The 19,414-nt window shown below is 42.7% G+C and overlaps 2 protein-coding genes across 8 annotated transcripts in view; both read right to left on the reverse strand.

Moving 5' to 3' along the window:
* Positions 1 to 19,414, reverse strand: part of LOC132216067 (zinc finger protein 345-like) — a 108,711-nt gene continuing 89,297 nt past the window's right edge. For 6 of the 7 annotated variants that reach the window (XM_059665118.1, XM_059665117.1, XM_059665116.1 and 3 more), the window contains one exon: positions 8,863 to 11,586. In XM_059665118.1, the coding sequence (XP_059521101.1) occupies positions 9,011 to 11,586 (2,576 nt within the window). In that variant the 3' untranslated portion in view covers positions 8,863 to 9,010. Of the gene's footprint in view, positions 335 to 8,862; positions 11,587 to 19,414 lie in introns of those variants that run through there. The other variant, XM_059665124.1, reaches the window with a different exon arrangement.
* LOC132216145 (large ribosomal subunit protein eL18-like) lies at positions 4,502 to 8,844 on the reverse strand. Its single transcript, XM_059665259.1, has one exon. It carries the CDS (start codon positions 6,514 to 6,516, stop codon positions 5,950 to 5,952), a length of 567 nt encoding a protein of 188 aa, XP_059521242.1. The 5' UTR covers positions 6,517 to 8,844; the 3' UTR covers positions 4,502 to 5,949.

Genomic DNA, 19,414 nt, shown 5'->3' on the forward strand with positions numbered 1-19,414 from the left:
TCTATGTTGGGAGATTGTGCTCTTAGGAGTCTGTGAAACAGAAATGTCCCTAAAAATCAAATCCAATGGTATGTTATCCCAGATGCAAAAGACAACAGAGAGCCTCAATAAGGTAAATATTGACCATTGCAAAACACACATACACACACAAACACAGGCTAGGACATAACTACCCCTGAGACTCACATTTACTTAGAATGTTTTAACTTCAAACCATTCTATATGGTTACTTTTGGCTTCTGAGTTTTTAAGATTGACCATGCCATGCCAGGCTCCCTGAGCTTGCTAGGTTTACTATGTGCCATCATTTTTGTCCATACTGGGGACTTAGAACCTGTGGGTTGAGGAGAAAATTCAATGAGTGGTTTATTAACTCCGGGACCCATTGCTTTCGTCCTAATGAACACAATGCCCCCAGTATTGCTGGTGTCCTTTTATTTGGTCTCCTAGAGGTAGTCACTCTTCAGGCAATAAAGCATTAAGTTCTAAGTGTGGTTGAGGTGTTTGTAAGGGGGGAAAAAAGTCTTTTTCTTTGCTGTGGCCTTCCACAATTTATGAGAAGCACCTGCTAATTAAACCCCTAGATGTTGGCTCCTCTAATTCACACAGTTCCTCTGGTCAAACTGCTCAACAAGGTAAGCTACTTTCAAGGTGAAATTCTTACATACCCCTCCTTCCTGCTGTTGTCACCCCTCAGACATAATTTGCACCAAGGGGTCTCTAGTTAGTAGAAAGTTTCTGTGTGGCGCCAGCACAGCCAAGGGTGATCCTGAGTGGGGGTGAAAGGATTAAGAAAAGACAGACAAGAGAATGAAAGCTGGGTCTCTGTGGGACGCTGCCTCCCTGATGAGGAGATAACGTCCACAAGCCGTGTCTTTATTTTATTGCAGATGCCATGAGGCAAAGTAGGGGCGTGATCAAGTTGTTTACAACATTCTCGTTGGTTTCAACCCTATTCAACTGCATGCACCTGAACTCTATTGGGAAGGCACATGGGGCCACGTGTTTGGACCATAGGTTCGAGCTTACAACTATAGCTGTTGGCTATAATTGTGCTGGGAAGGCTCTGCCCTCCAGCTGAGACTTGCACGTGGCCACGAGAGACCTGTGCCCTCTCATTAGTCCGAGGCTTGAACCTGTCCAAAACACTGTAGCCGATTCCCTTATATCCCCCTTTGTTTTTATTTTTATTTTTTTTAAAGAAAGGCTTTTTATTTCTTATTTATTTTATTTTATTTATTTTTTACAGACAGGAAGGGAGAGAGATAGAGAGTTAGAAACATCAATCAGCTGCCTCCTGCACATCTCCTACTGGGGATGTGCCTGCAACCCAGGTACATGTCCTTGACCGGAATAGAACCCGGGACCTTTCAGTCCGCAGGCCGACGCTCTATCCACTGAGCCAAACCGGTTTTGGACCCCTTTGTTTTTAAACACGCCTATTTACATTATCCAAAAAACTAAATTATTCAGCATAATAAAAACAAACTTCTGGTTATTAACAAAGTTACAGACACAGCAATGTTAACAAGAGAACAAAACTTTGGCTAATAACAAAGCAATACCAATGCAAAACCAAACTACAAACATGTTAGCGTTTTCAGGATATCTTACTTAGAGTCTTTAGATTTAGCTCCGCAAGATTTTACAGAAAACTGTCAGTTTACCAACGCTAGCATAGCTTTCACTTGCTTTTCCAACATCTGCTTGGCCTCAGTTGCCATCTTCTTCAGCTGACTGCATGTTGATATCCCGCCGATAGAAAGATGTCCTTGATGCAAAACTAGTCCCCTGGATTAGGCTGTATGCATGGTTGGCCTTGGCATTGAGTCCGCACCAGTCCCAGTCAAACCAGCCCCGTCTGCACGGGTGGAAGTCTGGTCCCTTCTCAGCCTCTTTGTCCAGCGGTGGCTGCATGAAAACGAGCAGCCCTCGGTCCTGCAGAGCTGGAGACCTCCAACTCTGAGTCTGGCGTGTCACACAGACCCAAAGTCCCTGGGAGCTATCCGGTCACAGAATCACAGAAGCAAAGATAACCAAAGCCCAGAAACAATGCAACTGCCGCAAGAACTTACAATCTAGGTCAGAAATAAAAGTTACTTCCTCAAACATCATCAACCACAGTCATCTTTTGCTTTACAGTGGCTTAAACAAAACCTAGGAGATTTCTACCTTATTTTGTATCTCCTAATTACTTCTTATTTTCTACCGCCTATTTCCTAACCCTTGTTTCCTACTGCATATTTTCTATTTCTACCACTTATTTCTCTACTACTTATTTCTCTATTTCTGCAGCTTATTTTCTACCTCTGTTATTTACTTATTTCTCTATTCCAACAGCTTATTTCTAGTTATTTCTCTATTTCTACAGCTTATTCCCTACCACTTATTTTATTCCTACACCTTATTTCTACTTATTTCTCTATTTCTACAGCTTATTTCCTACCACTTAATTTTTAGAGCATATTTCTCACCGCTCATTTTCTAATGTCTACCACTTATTTTCTTTTGCTTCCTTCTACCGCTCACTTTCTACAGCTTATTTTTTCTACTGCTTATTTCCTACTTATTTCTCTACCTCTATGAACTATACGTAGGCTTCGCTGCCCCTGCCCAAACCTTCCTGGGTTTCAACCCCTGCTTATTTCTCTATTTCTACAGCTTATTTGTACTTATTTTATACTGCTACTGCTTATTTTCTACTGCTTATTTCTGTATTTCTACAACTTATTTCCTACTCTCTATTTCTACAGCTTATTTGCTACCGCTTACTTCTCTTTCTCTCTATTTCTACAGCTTATCTAGCCTTTCTTTTCTCTTTCTTCCTCTTTGCTGTCATCGGGGCAACTCTCAGTCTCTTGAATGGAGGGACAAGGAGCCTCTCTGGGTCCATTCTTCTGGCACCCAAATTGGCTGTACTGCTGCTTCTGGAAAGATACAAACACAACCTCTTCTCCTCCTTTTTGTTTTAGTAATTGCATTCTAAGAGTATTATTAGCTACTAAATCCTAAAGTATCTTCCCCAGCCTGCCCAGCCTCATACAGAGACCACTGGAGTAGAGAGAGATCCCACTCTTGTTCTTGCTTGTTTAGAAGGCAACTGGAGAGGCTTACGAGTAATCGTAAACTTCCCAAAGGCTTGCATTAGACCGCCATCATTCCAGTTCTGCCTGTGTAGTTCCCTCTCAGTCTCCTCCTCCAATTCTCATTTGTTTTCGGGGGAAGCACATTGTCCAGAGGGCTTCCCCCCACATGAATGGTAGCTCCAGGGACTGGAGGAGGTAATGGAGGTGCCGAAGATACAAGAAGAGTCAAAGCCTCTGGTCACTTTCTACTATTTGTCTTACATCTCGTGAAGCATTCATCCATCCCTTTTCAGGAAGGGCCTCTAGGTAGTCCTGAACCATGGACCACAAACTGAAGATAGAACTAGGAATTTTCTCTGGACCTTCAGGTATATAGCAATCTCTAAGTTGCTTCCGCTTCTTTCTTTTTTTAAATTTATTAAAGCTTTATTGTTCAGATTATTACATCTGTGCCTCTTTCTCCCCCCCCCCATAACTCCCCTCCACCCAGATCCCACCCCACCCCCCTCCCTCAATCCCCACCCACTGTCCTCATCCATAGGTGCACAATTTTTGTCCGGTCACTTCCCGCATCCCCCTCACCCCTTCCCCCACCCCCCAAGAATAGCCAGTCCACTCCCTTTCTATGCCCATGATTCTATTATACTCACTAGTTCATTCTGTTCATCAGATTATTCACTTGATTTTCAGATTCACTTGTTGATAGATGTGTATTTGTTGTTCATAATTTGTATCTTTACCTTCTTCTTCTTCTTCCTCTTCTCAAAGGATACCTTTCAGCATTTCATATAATACTGGTTTGGTGGTGATGAACTCCTTTAGATTTTTCTTATCTGTGAAGCTCTTTCTCTGACATTCAATTCTGAATGATAATTTTGCTGGATAAAGTAATCTTGGTTGTAGGTTCTTGGTATTCATCACTTTGAATATTTCTTGCCACTCCCTTCTGGCCTACAAAGTTTCTGTTGAGAAATCAGCTGACAATCCTATGGGTACTCCCTTGTAGGTAACTGACTTTCTTTCTCTTGCTGCTTTTAAGATTTTCTCGTTCTTTTGCTCTTGGCATTTTAATTATGATGTGTCTTGGTGTGGTCCTCTTTGGATTCCTTTTGTTTGGGGTCCTATGCGCTTCCTGGACTTGGAAGTCTATTTCTTTCACCAGGTAGGGGAAGTTTTCTGTCATTATTTCTTCAAATAGGTTTTCAATATCTTGCTCTCTCTATTCTTCTGGCACCTCTATAATTCGGATGTTGGTACTCTTGAAGCTGTCCCAGAGGCTCCTTACACTATCTTCATATTTTTGGATTCTTTTTTCATTTTGCTTTTCCAGTTGGGTGTTTTTTGCTTCTTCATATTTCAAATCTTTGACTTGATTCTTGCAATCCTCTGGTCTGCTGTTGGGAGTCTGTATAATATTCTTTTTATTTTTATTTTATTGATTTTTTTACAGAAAGGAAGGGAGAGGGCTAGAGAGTTAGAAACATCGATGAGAGAGAAGCATCGATCAGCTGCCTCCTGCACACTCCCCACTGGAGATGTGCCTGCAACCAAGGTACGTGCCCCCGACCGGAATCGAACCCGGGACTCTTCAGTCCCCAGGCCGATGCTCTATTCAGTGAGCCAAATCGGCGAGGGCAATATTCTTTATTTCAGTCAGTGTATGCTCAATTTCTAGTTGGTCCTTTATCACAACATCGAGGGTCTCATTAGATTTCTTGTAGATCTCATTAAGTTTATCGGCAGTTTCTAGAAAATTCTTGAAAAACCTTAAAAGTGTGGTTTTGAACTCTAGATCCAGTAGTTTGCTTTCCTCCATTTCTCTCATTTGTGCCCTTTTTCTCTCCGCATTTTTTATGCTTCCCTGTATTGATAAAGTGGTTTTCTGTGCTGAGTGTCCTCTAGGGCCCAGTGGTTCAGTCTCCCCAATTACCTGAGGAGGACACTCTTGGTGCACCCCCTTGTGGTCTTTGTGCAGTCTTGATTGTTGTAGGTATCACTGAGAGGAATTGACCTCCAGGCCAATTGGCTGTGAGAATCAGCAGTGGGAGAACTTCTGTGTTGGAGACACCCCTCTGGGGCAAGACTTGCTTCAATGGGGATTTGGTGCTCACTGAGTCTGCCCCCTGAGCATGTCTTTTAGGGTTCCACGGAGCTGCAAACTGGATGGTCCCACTCTGACCTCTGGGTTTCCTGGCTCCTGGATCTTTAGGGAGGTGCTAATCTAGCCTTTGCCTGAGGCTATCCAGCAAACGCCTCACTGCAGGGTTTGGGCAGGGCGGGTCCCAGGGGATCAACAGGGCAGGGCTAGCAGTTATGGTGTCTCCCCTTCTCATTATCCTGGAAATCCCTGCCAGGCCCTCCGAAAGAAAGCTGCCCTCGAGTTCTGACCGATGCCAGACAGTCCCGGTTCTCCTGTATGAGTCTGGGTCCCTAGAGACTCGCCCTGAATTGGAGCTCAGAGCCTGAGACTCCCTCCCGATTGAAAACAACAACCACACCCTCAGCCGCCAGCCTGCTCCACATGCACCTCCGCACCTTAGTATTTTACTTCCACACCGCACCTCCTTTGAGTCTCAGTATGCTTTTCTCTTTCCTTCTAGTTGTAGAATTTCCACTCAGCCAGCCTTCCTGTGGTTCTGGATGATGTCTGTTCCACCTTTTAGTTGTATTTTTGAAGTGGTTGTTCGAGGCAGCAAACTCCGGTGTTTACCTATGCCGCCATCTTGATTTCTCCCCGCTTATTTCTACCTTAGAAATTTTAAAAATGCCTACTTTAAAAGTGCTTCAATGTGTTGTTTTTGTTTGTTTGTTTTTTTTTTCCCCAGCATCCAAAACCTCTTTAATAACATGATAGGATTTAGGATTAGTTTTTGTAGCCGGTGCTGGCCCGGCGGCCTCCTGCACGCTTAAACTTCTGGCCCTTGGATCGCACGCAGGGTTTGGTGTGGCTGTGGGGGGTTCCTGGGGCCTTGCCAAAATGCCTGTACACCTCGCGGCCCTTGCGAGGACCAGAAAGCAAGACGGTGCCACTGCCCTTGGGGGAGTCCAGGGCCAGCTGGTTGAAGGTGAGAATCTTGCCCCCAGCCTTGAGGATGCGGCTCCGGGCGCGGCTGCTCACAGGAAGGGCACACACCTTCAGTTTGGGCACCTCCTGGATCCTCACGTCATCGGTTATAGTCCCTAAAACCACGGCGGTTTTGCCCTCCAGGGCAGGAAGCTTCATCTTGCGGATCATCCGGGAAAGGGACAGAGGCGGCCGATTGGTGCGGCTCATGAACAACCTCTTCAGCACCACTTGGTTGAAGGTGGAGTTGGTTCTTCTGGCCAGAAACCTGTATAGCTTTACCAACAGCCTTAGGTAGATGTCCTGGCTCTTGGTCTCCTTGTGCTGAACCTTTTGGTCTTTGTTTTGGCAGATGTCGACTCCCATGATGGCGCCTTCTGCTCCACCAGGTCCAGAAAGAGGTGTACCATGTGTTTTTTGTGTGTGTGTGTACCCTTGCCTGGGATCGGGTCCTATGTTTTACACCGAGGTAATTTACCATAAACAGCTCCCTACCATATTTTTGTTTTTTGGACTTCTTACCTTACTTTTGCTTTTTAATCTTACTCTCTGCCCCCGCCTTGGACTCCTTTCAACTGACCACTTTTTAAATTCCCACTGAACTCAGGCCTGTTCGGATGCCACTTGTGCCACGCCAGCACAGCTAAGAGTGATCCAGAGTGGGGGGTGATGAAAGGATTAAGAAAAGACAGGCAAGAGAATGAAAGCTGGGTCTTTGTGGGACACGGCCTGCCTGATGAGGAGACAGCGCCCACAAGCCGTGTCTTTATTTTATAGCAGATGCCATGAGGCGAAGTAGGGGCGTGATCAAGTTGTTTACAACATTCTCGGTGGTTTCAACCCTACTCAACTACAAGCACCTGAACTCTATCACACCTTCACGTGGGTCCCTTTTCGGATAATAGGTTCAAGCTTACAACTATAGCTGCTGGCTATAATTGTGCTGAGAAGGCCCTGCCCTCCAGCTGGGACTTGCACGTGGTCACGAGAGGACTGTGCCCTCTCATCAGTCCAAGGCTTGAACCTGTCAAAAACACTGTACCCCGCCCCATAGTTTCCTTTCTTCTACCTCTTTAAACAAGCCTCTTTTGAACACTCCATACCTTTTTCTCTAGTCATATTTTATATGCTTGGGAAAAACACTGATAAGACACCTCACTATACACCTGCCAGACTGTCTTCTGGAAAGCAAACAAACTGTGACTTTTAAAAACAGCCCCCCATATCTACTCAACTTCAGCAAAGCCCCAGGCCCCTGCATTTGTTCTCTCTTAGCTAGAGCCACTGATGAAAAGCAGAACCCAGCCTTTCTCCCTTACCCTGTATTGACAACCAATACTTGGCCCTTTCTTCTCTTGGAAAGGAAAACCAACTTCCTCCCAGTATGGCTTCTTTTTGGTGTAAATTTTTCCACAGCCTGCATCACCTACCAAACCCTAACAGTGTACCCTTTTTCTAAGGAGTTAAGTGTGTGAAAACGAGGGAAATGACATTGTAGAGGCAAAATAATATTTCCTTCTCTTCTAAATTAACCAATAGAGTCAAAGGAACACTCAGCATTAAAGAAGTCCTAGGAAAAAGCCTTCATTATTTTGCAATGAAAGAGACCTCAGACCAGCAGTTCTCCCACTGATGACTTAGGAACTGAATAAATTCATCACAGGCATGTAGGGAAAGTGTGTCTCTGACAATCGCAGTTTTTCTCCAACATTCTGTTTACTGGCGCCAACGGTAATCATTCCTATGTGGCAACTAATGACAGGGAAACAAAGAAGAACTAAAGGATAAGGTATTCCTAATTTTCTTGAACAAATGACACAACAGAGTTAGCTTCTCCGGGCACAGGAGGATAGTGACTGATGCCATCTATAGGTGATTCAGGTGAAATACCTTCAGCAACAAAAATATGCAGTGACATACACAAGAAAACACTTCTCCCTATGTTGGAACGTGCGATATAGACACATAAGGTTCCAACAGAAATACTAACAAACAGAACAAAAACAGTTGGGGGATATCACATGATGGAGGTGAAGAAATGTATGAGATGTAATTCATACTAAGACTTCACATATTTTCTTACACAACTGTTAAATCCTAACAGAAAAATGACATGTCCCACACATCTAAAAAGTTTTTCACATTTGGACTCTTTTGTGCAGAGCAGATTTACAAATTTGGCTGAGAGATATCTTTTGGGGCGCGCTACAGTGTTTTGGACAGGTTCATGCCTAGGACCGATGAGAGGGCACAGTCCTCTCATTGCCACGTGCAAGTCCCAACTTGGAGGGCAGAGCCTTCCTAGCACAATTATAGCCAATAGCTATAGCTATAAGCTTGAACCTATAGTCGAAACACTTGGCCCCACGTGCCTGAGAGATAGAATTCAGGTACATGTAGTTGAACAGGATTTGAACCCACGAGAATGTTGTAAACATCTTGATCATGCCCTTACTTTGCCTCGTGGCATCTGGTATAAAATAAAGACAGGGGTTGTGGGTGTTGGCACTGTCTCTCTCCACCCCAGAGGGCAGCGTCACACCGAGACCCAGCTTTCATCCTCTTCTCTGTCTTTTCTTAATACTTTCATCGCCCCAACTCAGGGTCACTGATCCAGGCTGAGCTGGCATGCCACATAAGGCGCACTGGGGCTGAGTATGCCATGGCCATGCCGGCTCCCCACATCTCACACTAACTGCACTCATAACTGCTTTCTCCAGTATGAACTCTCTGATGATATTGAAGACTATTGCTACTTGTAAAAGATTTCCCACATTCACTGCATTTATAAAGATTTTCCCCAGTATGAAATGTCTGATGACTATAAAGTTCAGAGCTAGTGGTAAAAGACTTCCCACATTCACTGCTGAGGTCTTTCTGCAGTGTGCACTCTGCGATGATAATGGAGACCACGCCTACGTTTAAAAGATTTTCCACATTTACTGCATTTATAAGGCTTTTCTCCTGTATGAACTCGCTGATGACTACGAAGGCAGGTTTTAGTGATAAAAGATTTCCCACATTCACTGCATTTATAAGGCTTTTCTCCAGTATGAGTTCGCTGATGACTCTGAAGGTCGCTTTTAGTGATAAAAGATTTCCCACATTCACTGCATTTGTAAGGCTTTTCTCCAGTATGAACTCTCTGATGAATACAAAGTTGGGTCTTAGTAATAAAACATTTCCCACATGCACTGCATTTATAAGGCTTTTCTCCAGTATGAACTCTCTGATGAATACGAAGGTGGGTCTTAGTAATAAAACATTTCCCACATTCACTGCATTGATAAGGCTTTTCTCCTGTGTGAACGCTCTGATGATGATATTGGAAACCACTGCGACTTTTAAAATACTTTCCACATTCACTGCATTTATAAAGATTTTCCCCAGTATGATATTTCTGATGACAATGAAGTTCAGAGCTAGTGGTAAAAGACTTCCCACATTCACTGCTGAGATAAGGGCTTTCTTCAGTGTGCACTCTGAGATGCAATTGGAGACCACTGCTACGTTTAAAAGATTTTCCACATTTACTGCATTTATAAGGCTTTTCTCCAGAGTGAACACTCTGATGAGGACAAAGATCAGTGCATGTGTTAAAAGATTTCCCACATTCACGGCATTTATAGGGCTCTTCTCCAGTATGAACTCTCTGATGACGACGAAGGTGGGTCTTAGTAATAAAACATTTGCCACATGCGCTACATTTATGAGGTTTTTCTCCAGTGTGAACTTTCTGGTGATACTGGAGACCCTTGATACTTGTAAAAGTTTTCCCACATTCCCTGCATTTATAAGGCTCTTCTCCAGTGTGAATTCTCTGGTGATATTGTACCGTAGCCCTAGCAGTAAAAGATTTTCCACAGTCACTGCATTTATAGGGCTTTTCTCCAGTATGAACTCTCTGATGACGATGAAGGTGGGTCTTAGCAATAAAACCTTTCCCACATGCAATGCATTTATACGGTTTTTCTCCAGTGTGAACTGTCTGATGATATTGGAGGCCTCTGGTATTTGTAAAAGTTTTTCCACATTCACTGCATTGATGCAGCTTTTCTCCTGTGTGAAATCTCTGATGATACCGGAGACCAATGCTACGTGTAAAAGACTTTCCACATTCACAGCATTTATAAGGCTTTTCTCCAGTGTGAACTCTCTGATGAGGAAAAAGATCAGTGCATTTGTTAAAAGATTTCCCACATTCACTACATTTATAGGGCTTTTCTCTAGTATGAACTTTCTGATGACTGCGAAGTTGGGTCTTAGTAATAAAACATTTGCCACATGCACTGCATTTATAAGGTTTTTCTCCAGTGTGAACTTTCTGATGATACTGGAGACCCTTGATACTTGTAAAAGTTTTCCCACATTCCCCGCATTTATAGGGCTCTTCTGCAGTGTGAATTCTCTGGTGATATTGTACTGTAGCCCTAGCAGTAAAAGATTTTCCACAGTCACTGCATTTATAGGGCTTTTCTCCAGTATGAACTCTCTGATGACTACGAAGGTGGGTCTTAGTAATAAAACATTTCCCACATGCACTGCATTGATAAGGTTTTTCTCCAGTGTGAACTCTCTTATGATATTGGAGACCTCTGGTATTTGTAAAAGTTTTTCCACATTCACTACATTGATAAGGCTTTTCTCCTGTGTGAACTCTCTGATGACTACGAAGTTGGGTCTTAGTAATAAAACATTTCCCACATGCACTGCATTTATAAGGTTTTTCTCCAGTGTGAACTCTCTGATGATATTGGAGACCTCTGGTACTTGTAAAAGTTTTTCCACATTCAGTGCATTGATAAGGCTTTTCTCCTGTGTGAACTCTCTGATGATTATGAAGGTGAGAGTTAGTTGTAAAAGATTTTCCACATTCAGAGCACACAAAACATTGACTTCCAACATGGACACTCTTTTTCTGAATAAACATGTGGGTGCAACTAATGTCATCCTTACATTCTTTCCTGGTGTAACAATTTTCTCTCCTTTGAAACATCATCCCACGTTTTGAAATAGCATTGGGACTGTCCACGGTCTGAGGAGCCGTTAGGTGGAGACTTCCTGATCTGGTAAAGAAATCCTGCCCAACCTTTGTGCAGGTGAAATGATTCTGGGAAACTTTGAAATTGCAGCTGTTTGCAAGTGAGATCCTGTCCACACCTCTAATGGAAGTCTTCTCTCTCACATGCTGCTGATGAAATTTTACACTGAAGTAAAACCGTTTTGCACATGAACCACACCTCAACAGTATCTGTCCGTGTTGCATTCCCTGCAGCTCCATCACGTGGAAAATGTTTCCCAAGACAGGCCCACAACTCTCACAGGGGTGGCTCTTCTGGGAAGACACGGCTACCTTGATATTTCTTGCCTGTGACACTTTAACAGAAATGTTCTGCTCAGTCAGTGCCTCAACATTCTCTGCTCCACAGCAGCAACCTGTATAAAAGGAAATGCTGGTGAGGTACATGTTGGCCTTATGAAAACAGAATATCTTCACCACGAATGATTAACAGTCATGACTAGGCATGACTGCATAGAAAGATTTTCAAGATGAGTGAGTTAGACAGTGAGGAAATTGCTTTTATAAATAACATGGCAACAAAAGTCAGTCGATAATGGAAATCTCACGGAGAGGGAAAGAAGCATATCAATCGATAGAAAGAGAGGAAGGCTCTACTCATTGTTCTTGCACAAATGGCTTCCTTTAAGACCTTACATTCTGACCATGTGAGTCTGTGTGGAATAATTTCAAGCTGCTCAGAGCCAAAAAAAATAATTTCTTTAGATTACAGGATATACAACTTCAATATAATAACACGTGTGCTCTCCAAAGTACTGCATGCATGGACCAATGTTGGCTTGCAGTACAGAGAGACCTGTGAAAGAGGCAGAGGTACAAAGTCCAGGGAGGTTAAGGTCATCCGTGAGCTGAGAATCTAAGTAGAAATGATCATAATTAGAACTAAATAGTTGGCAAAGTATCAGCAATAAGCACAAAAAAGCATAATTGTGTGAGGAATGGGCAACTGTAACAAAACACTGGGTTTCTCGCTATGAACGTAACAAACGCCTGTCATGATTTCCTCCACAATGATCCTTCCCTAAAGAAAGATTGCCTGGGGTCCACAGTGTCATTCATAAAGTCGTGTTTCTTCTGTGATGCACAAATGATTCTTCCCCTTCAATCCCTTTGAGGCATTGCTTGGGGTAAATAATGCAAAGAACAGGGGGGGGGTCAATATTGTGGTAGAACAACAAAGGACAAATGAGATCACAGTGAAAAGACCAAGATGAGTGACATCAGCAAGATGGCAGGATCAGAGAGATGAGCTTCTTCCCCCTTCCCAGTTTAAGTAGACAGCTTTCCATGAACAAAAACCCCATAGGAAATGGGAATAAGAGTACCATGAAGACAAAAAGTATTACAGACACAAATAAAGGAGAACTGTACAGAAAGGATGACTGGAAAGACTGAGTGAACAAATATATTTGAAGATACCTACAGTCAAAAACAAGGGTCAGAGTTATGCTTATGCTATCATTGACCCTAGTGGCCTGTGCTGCAACAAAACCTGGAAATTTGTGTTTAAAAACCTCAGAATGCCTTGGCCAGTATGGCTCAATTGGTTGGAGCATCGTCCTGAATACCAAAGGGTCAAGAATTCCATTCAGAGTGAAAGCACATATCAGTATGTGGATTCCATTTCCAGTTAGCTTGTGTAAAGAAGGCAGCCGATAGATGTTTCTCCCTCACTCTGATGTTTCTCTCTCTCTTTCTCTCCATCTCTCTTCCTCTCTATCTGAAAGCAATAATAAATATACAAATAACAATTTCAAGGTAGCCAAAGCCAAAACTGAAATAAAAACAATCTATTGACATGGTCAATAAAAAGACAACCTATCAAAACCATGTATAAACTCCAAAAAATACAATTCTAAGAGGAAATTTTATAGGGAAAAATGCCTACATTATGAAAAAAGATCTCGGGAGAAACTAAGATGGCGGCATAGGGAAACACTGAAATTGCTGCCTCCTACAACAATTTCAAAACACAATAATAAGACAAAATGGACATCATCCAGAACTTACAGGAGGGCTGGCGGAGTGGACATTCTACAACTAGAAGGAAGGAGAAAAGCACATTGAGGGTAAGGAGCTGCGGAAGAGCAAAGGTACGGAGGCTCGAGAGTGCGCAGAAAGGGGCTGGTACCTGAGGACGCGACTGTCTTTTTGAATCGGGAGGGAGTCACAAGCTCCTGACTGCTCTGAACTCCGGTTCCAGGAAGTCTCTGGGGACCCAGGACTCATACGGGGAGAAACTGGACTGTCTGGCAGCGGGCAGAACTCGGAACTCGAGGGCGGCTTTCTCTCAGAGGTGCTTGCAGCAATTAAATTATCAGGACACTGAGACACGCGCGGCCCCTTAGGGCAGGGCTGAGAATCCGCCATAGTTCCTTGCTCCGCCCTTTGATTCCCTGAGACCCCACCCCACCAAGGCTGCGGCAGAGGGTTATGCATATGAATGCCCTGGCCCTTTGCAACATGAGAATTACCTAACAAACTGCAGCTGGGCCATAGACCCAGAACTTCCAAGAGAAGGCCCAAGGCCCCACAGCAGCTTGCACTGCTTCACAGCTGGGCCTCATCAGGGCACCTCCAAACTCCAAAAACGGAAGGGGAATCTGAAGTTCTCTTCATAGCTCCTGCTGGGTAACCTCCAAGAGCCAGTGTACCCAGTGGTCAGAGGTGGACCATCCAGATTACAACTCCTCAGATCCAAAAGGGACACACCCAGGGGGCAGACACAGTGAGCACCAAAGCCTCACTGAAGCAAGTCTTGCCCCAGAAGGGTGTCTTCAGCACAGAAGTTCTCCCACTGCAGACACAGCCGATTCTTACTGCCAATTGGCCTGGAGGTCAATTCCTCCCAGTGATCCTACAACAATCAAGGCCTAACTACAACAAGACTGTGCAGAAAGCCCACAAGGGGGTGCACCAAGAGTGTCCACCTCAGGTAACGGGGGAGGCTGAGACACTGGGACCTACAAGACACCTAGCACACAAAACCACTAAACCAACACAGGGAAGCATAAAAAATGCGGAGACAAAGAAACAGGTCACAAATGACAGAAATGGAGGAAAGCAAACGACTGGATATAGAGTTCAAAACCACGTTTATAAGGTTTTTCAAGAATTTTATGGAAAGCACCGATAAATTTAGTGAGACCCTCAAAAAATCTAGTGAGACCCTCAGGGATATGAAAAAGGACCAACTAGGAATTAAGCATACACTGACTGAAATAAAGAATAATATACAGAGATCCAACAGCAGACAAGAGGATCCCAAGAATCAAGTGTAAGATTTGAAATACAAAGAAACAAAAAATACCCAACCGAAAAAGAAAAAAGAAAAAAGATTCCAAAAATATGAAGATAGGATGTGAGGGCGATCTGGCTGCGATATCTGTCTCCCCATTGATCGCCAGGGTTGATTCGGCTGATCTGGCTGGCTAGGCGGGTGTCCCCCTCCTCCCTCACCGATCCATGTGCGTCCCTCCTGAAGCTGCGCGCTCGGTCGAAGAGGACGACCTTCCCCCCCGAGGAGAGGACTGGTCTTTGGTCAAGGGTATACGAGTAGCTGTGCTCTCCTGCTAGAACCTCCAAACAAAAATATGAAGATAGGGTAAGGAGCCTCTGGGACAACTTCAAGTGTACCAACATCAGAATTATAGGGATACCAGAAGAAGAGAGAGGGCAAGATATTGAAAACCTATTTGAAGAAATAATGACAGAAAACTTCCCCTACCTGGTGAAAGAAATAGACTTACAAGTCCAGGAAGCGCAGAGAACCCCAAACAAAAGGAACCCAAAGAGGACCACACCAAGACACATCATAATTAAAATGCCAAGAGCAAAACACAAAGAGAGAATCTTAAAAGCAGCAAGAGAAAGAAACTCAGTTACCTACAAGGGAGTACCCATACGACTGTCAGCTGATTTCTCAACAGAAACCATGTAGGCCAGAAGAGAGTGGCAAGAAATATTCAAATTGATGAATAGCAAGAACCTACAACCAAGATTACTTTATCCAGCAAAGCTATCATTCAGACCACATGATCTCACTCATTTGTGGAATATAATGAACAACATAAACTGATGAACAAGGACTGATCCAGAGACAGAGAGGCATTGATTGGACTGTCGGGCCTTGGAGGGAAGGTAGGGGAGGATGGGGGTAAGGGGGAACGATCAACCAAAGGACTTATATGTAAGCATATAGTCCTAACCAATGGACAAGGACAAGGGGGGGGGGGGGGGCGGCGAGGGCATGAGTGTGTGTGTGTGTGTGTGGGGTAACGTGGGGATAAGGACACCTATGTAATATCTTAATCAATAAAAAAATATTTTAAAAAAAAGAAAAAAGATCTCAAAACCTAACCTTCCATCTCAGGAATCTATAAACAAAACAAGAAAGTAAACTGAAAGACTGCAAAGAAATGACACAAGAAATATTTGAACAAGCATCAATTAAAGGGAGATAAGACAAAATTTAAAAAATACCTAACAGGTACTTTTCTCAAATACAAAAATTGGTAAACCTTGATCTAGACCAGGGGTGGGCAATCTCTATTACATGCTGGCATGTGAAACTCTCTCTTATACTCTTTCATTTAGAATTTTTTTCTCAATATCGACTTTTTCATTTTTGAGATAAATTCAGTCTAGGTGCATCTTAGATAAATAATTTTACATAACATGCATACATTAAACACTAAATGTATTTTTTATCATCATATACTGTGTTTTTGTCGCTGGAATGAATTTTATTATTTCTTCAAGATTCTTCACATGCGTACACCAGAGATATCAAGTAGGCGTAACATGTTCTCAAAAAATTACGGTTGGCACGCAGAATTTTGAGTCAGAGATTTTGCTGGTCTTGGCATGCACTCACAAAAACGTTGCCCACCCCTGAGCTAGACTAAAACAAAAAAACACACAAATAAATAAAAGAGAAAAAAAAACCTCAACGGAATGAAAACAGAAATGAAACGTAAGACATTACACCTGACACTATGAACCCCAAAGCATCATAAGAGAGGTTGATGTTAGGAAACGAGAATACTTATCTTACAAGCAACCGATTCCCCTGACCTCCTGGGCCAGGAGGTCCTGGGGGGAAGGGGCGGATGAAGATATATATGAGGAGAAAGTGGACTGACTGGCATCGGGGCAGGAACTAAGGGGCAGCTTTCTCCCAGAAGGAGGTGCTGGCAGAGGTCATTATACCTATGTTGGGACATCCCAGGTCGCAGGTCTGACTGACAATCATTTCAGTTGGGTCTGGGAACCCCAAACTTATCAATAAAAGGCCCAAGAAGGGACAGCAGCACTAGCCTCCCTTAATTCAAGGCTGGGACTCATCAGGGCATTTCCAAACCCGAAACAAAGAGGAGAATCTACAAATCTCTCTGTAGATCCAGCTGGGTGTCTCCAGGCAGTGGCTGACTTTACACCTCCTAGCAGAACAGAGAGCCAGTGTATCCAGTGGTCAGTGTGATACCATAGCAGCTTACAACTCTTTTTTTAAAAAAAAAAAAAATATTTTATTGATTTTTTAGAGTGGAAGGGAGAGGGATAGACAGTTAGAAACATCGATGAGAGAGAAACATCGATCAGCTGCCTTCTGCACACTCCCCACGGGGGATGTGCCCGCAAGCAAGGTACATGCCCTTGACCGGAATCGAACCTGGGACCCTTGAGTCCGCAGGCCGACGCTCTATCCACTGAGCCAAACCGGTTAGGGCGCAGCTTACAACTCTTAACATCCATAAGCCACACACTCAAGGGCAGGTTCACTGAGCACCAAAGCCCCACTGAAGCAAATCCTGTACCACAGGGGTGTCTTCTTCACAGCACTTCACCCGCTGTAGTCGAAGTGACCCCTACCGAGGCTAAAATCCTCAACATAATTCTGGCAAATAAGATCCAGCATTTCATTAGAAAGAATATACACCATGACCAAGTGGGATTTAATTTGTGGGATGAAAGGATGGTCCTATATCTGCAAACCAATAAATAGGATACATCATAAAAACAAAATGAGAGACAAAAATCACAATCATATCAATTGATGCAGAAAAAGCATTTGACAAAATCCAAGACCCTTTCTTGAGAAAAACTCTCAGCAAAGTGACAGTACACGGTTCATAATAAAAGCCTTATGTGACAAACCTACAGCCAATATCACACTCAATGGGCAAAAACTAAAACCATTTTCCCTAAGAGCAGGAACAAGAGAGGGATGCCCACTTGCACCACTCCTGTTTAATATAAAATTGGAAGTGCTAGCCATAAAGATCAGACAAGAAGAAGAAATGAAAGGCATCCAAATTGGAAAAGAAGAAGTAAAACTGTCATTATTGGCAGATGATATAATATTGTACATGGAAAACACTTAAGTCTTCGTGAAAAACTACTAAATATAATAAATACATTTAGCAATGTAGCAGGATAGAAAATTAACACCCGGAAATCTATGGTTTTTTTATACACCAATAATCAACTCACAGAAAGAGAAACAAACAAACAATCCTATCTACCACTGCAATAAAAATATTAGGATAACTAGGAATAGACTTAGGTAAGGAAGTCAAAGACCTGTACTCAGAAAATTACAAGAAGGTGAAAAAAAGAGATAGAAGACAATATAAACAAATGAAAGAATATACCGTGTTCTTGGATTGGTAGAATCAACATCAATAAAATGTCCATACTACCCAAACAAATCTACAGACTCAACGCAATACTCATTAAACGATACCAAGGGCATATTTCACAGGCCTATAATAAACTCTTCAAAAATTCATTTGGAATAAAAAAAAAAAAAGAACAACCGAATAGGCACATGAATCTTGAGAAAGAAGAAGAAAGTTGGAGGAATCACAAGATCAGATACCAAGCAATAGCACAAAAATGCCTGGTCCTGGCACAACAGACACATAGAAGAAGGCAACAGAACCGAGAACACAGAATTCGACCAAAGCCCTTATGCTCAATATTTGACAAAGGAGGAAATAGCATACCATGGAGTCAAGACAGTCTCTTCAATAAATGGTGTTGGGAAAATTGGACAGATACATGCATAAAAAAGGAACTAGACCACCAACTTATACGATACACAAAAATAGACTAAAAATGGAAAAAGGACTTAAACATAAGAGGAGAAACCAGAACATTTTAGAAGGATCCACAGGCAGCAAAATATCAGACATATGTCCCAGCATTATCTTCACAAATACAGCTCTGAGGGCAATGGAAAGTAAGAAAAATAAACAAATGGCACTACATCAAAATAAAAAGCTTCTGCAAAGCAAATGAAACCATCCACAAATCAAGAAAGCCCAGGAGCACATATTTGCCAATGTTATCTCTGGTAAGGGTTTAATCTCCAAAATTTACAGGGAACTCATACATCTTCACAAAAAGAAGATAAACGATCCAATAAAAAAAATAAGCAATTGACTAAAATAGACACTTTTGAAAGTGGACATATAGTGGGCAGAGAGACAGATGAAAACTTGCCTAACGTCACTAATTATCTGAGAGACACAAATGAAAATGACAATGAGATATCATCTCACACACGTCAGGATGGCTATCATCAACTAATGGACAAATGACAAGTCCTGGTGAGGAAGTACACAAAAGGAACCCATGTGCACGACCGATGGTCATGCAGACTGGTGCTGACACTGCGCAAAATGGTACAGACTTTCCACAAAAAATTATAAATTGAATTCCTATTTGACCCAGTAATAGCACTTCTAGCAACATATCCCAATAAATCAGAAACAAAAATCGTAAAGGACATATGCACCCCTATGTTCACAGCAGCACAATTTACCATACCTAAGATTTGGAAATAGCCTAAGTGCCCATTGGTAGATGAGTGGATTGAAAAACTGTGGTACATCAACAGGATGAAATACTACGCTGCTGTAAAAAGAAGGAACTCTTATCATTTGAAACAGCAGGGATGCACCTGGAGAGCATTATTCTAAGCAAAATAAGCCAGTCGGAGAATGACAAATATCACATCATCTTACTCATTTGTAGTCAATGGGGGAAAGAAGACACATATGTAATATTGTATGCAATACTTTAAACATTAAAGAATTTTAAAAAAGAAATATAGTGAGGATATCCATAGTACACAATGCAGTCTACAGATTAATGCAATGCTGAGGGTAATTATTATGG

This window comes from Myotis daubentonii, chromosome 15 (assembly GCF_963259705.1).
Source record: "Myotis daubentonii chromosome 15, mMyoDau2.1, whole genome shotgun sequence".
NCBI classification, from domain to species: domain Eukaryota; kingdom Metazoa; phylum Chordata; class Mammalia; order Chiroptera; family Vespertilionidae; genus Myotis; species Myotis daubentonii.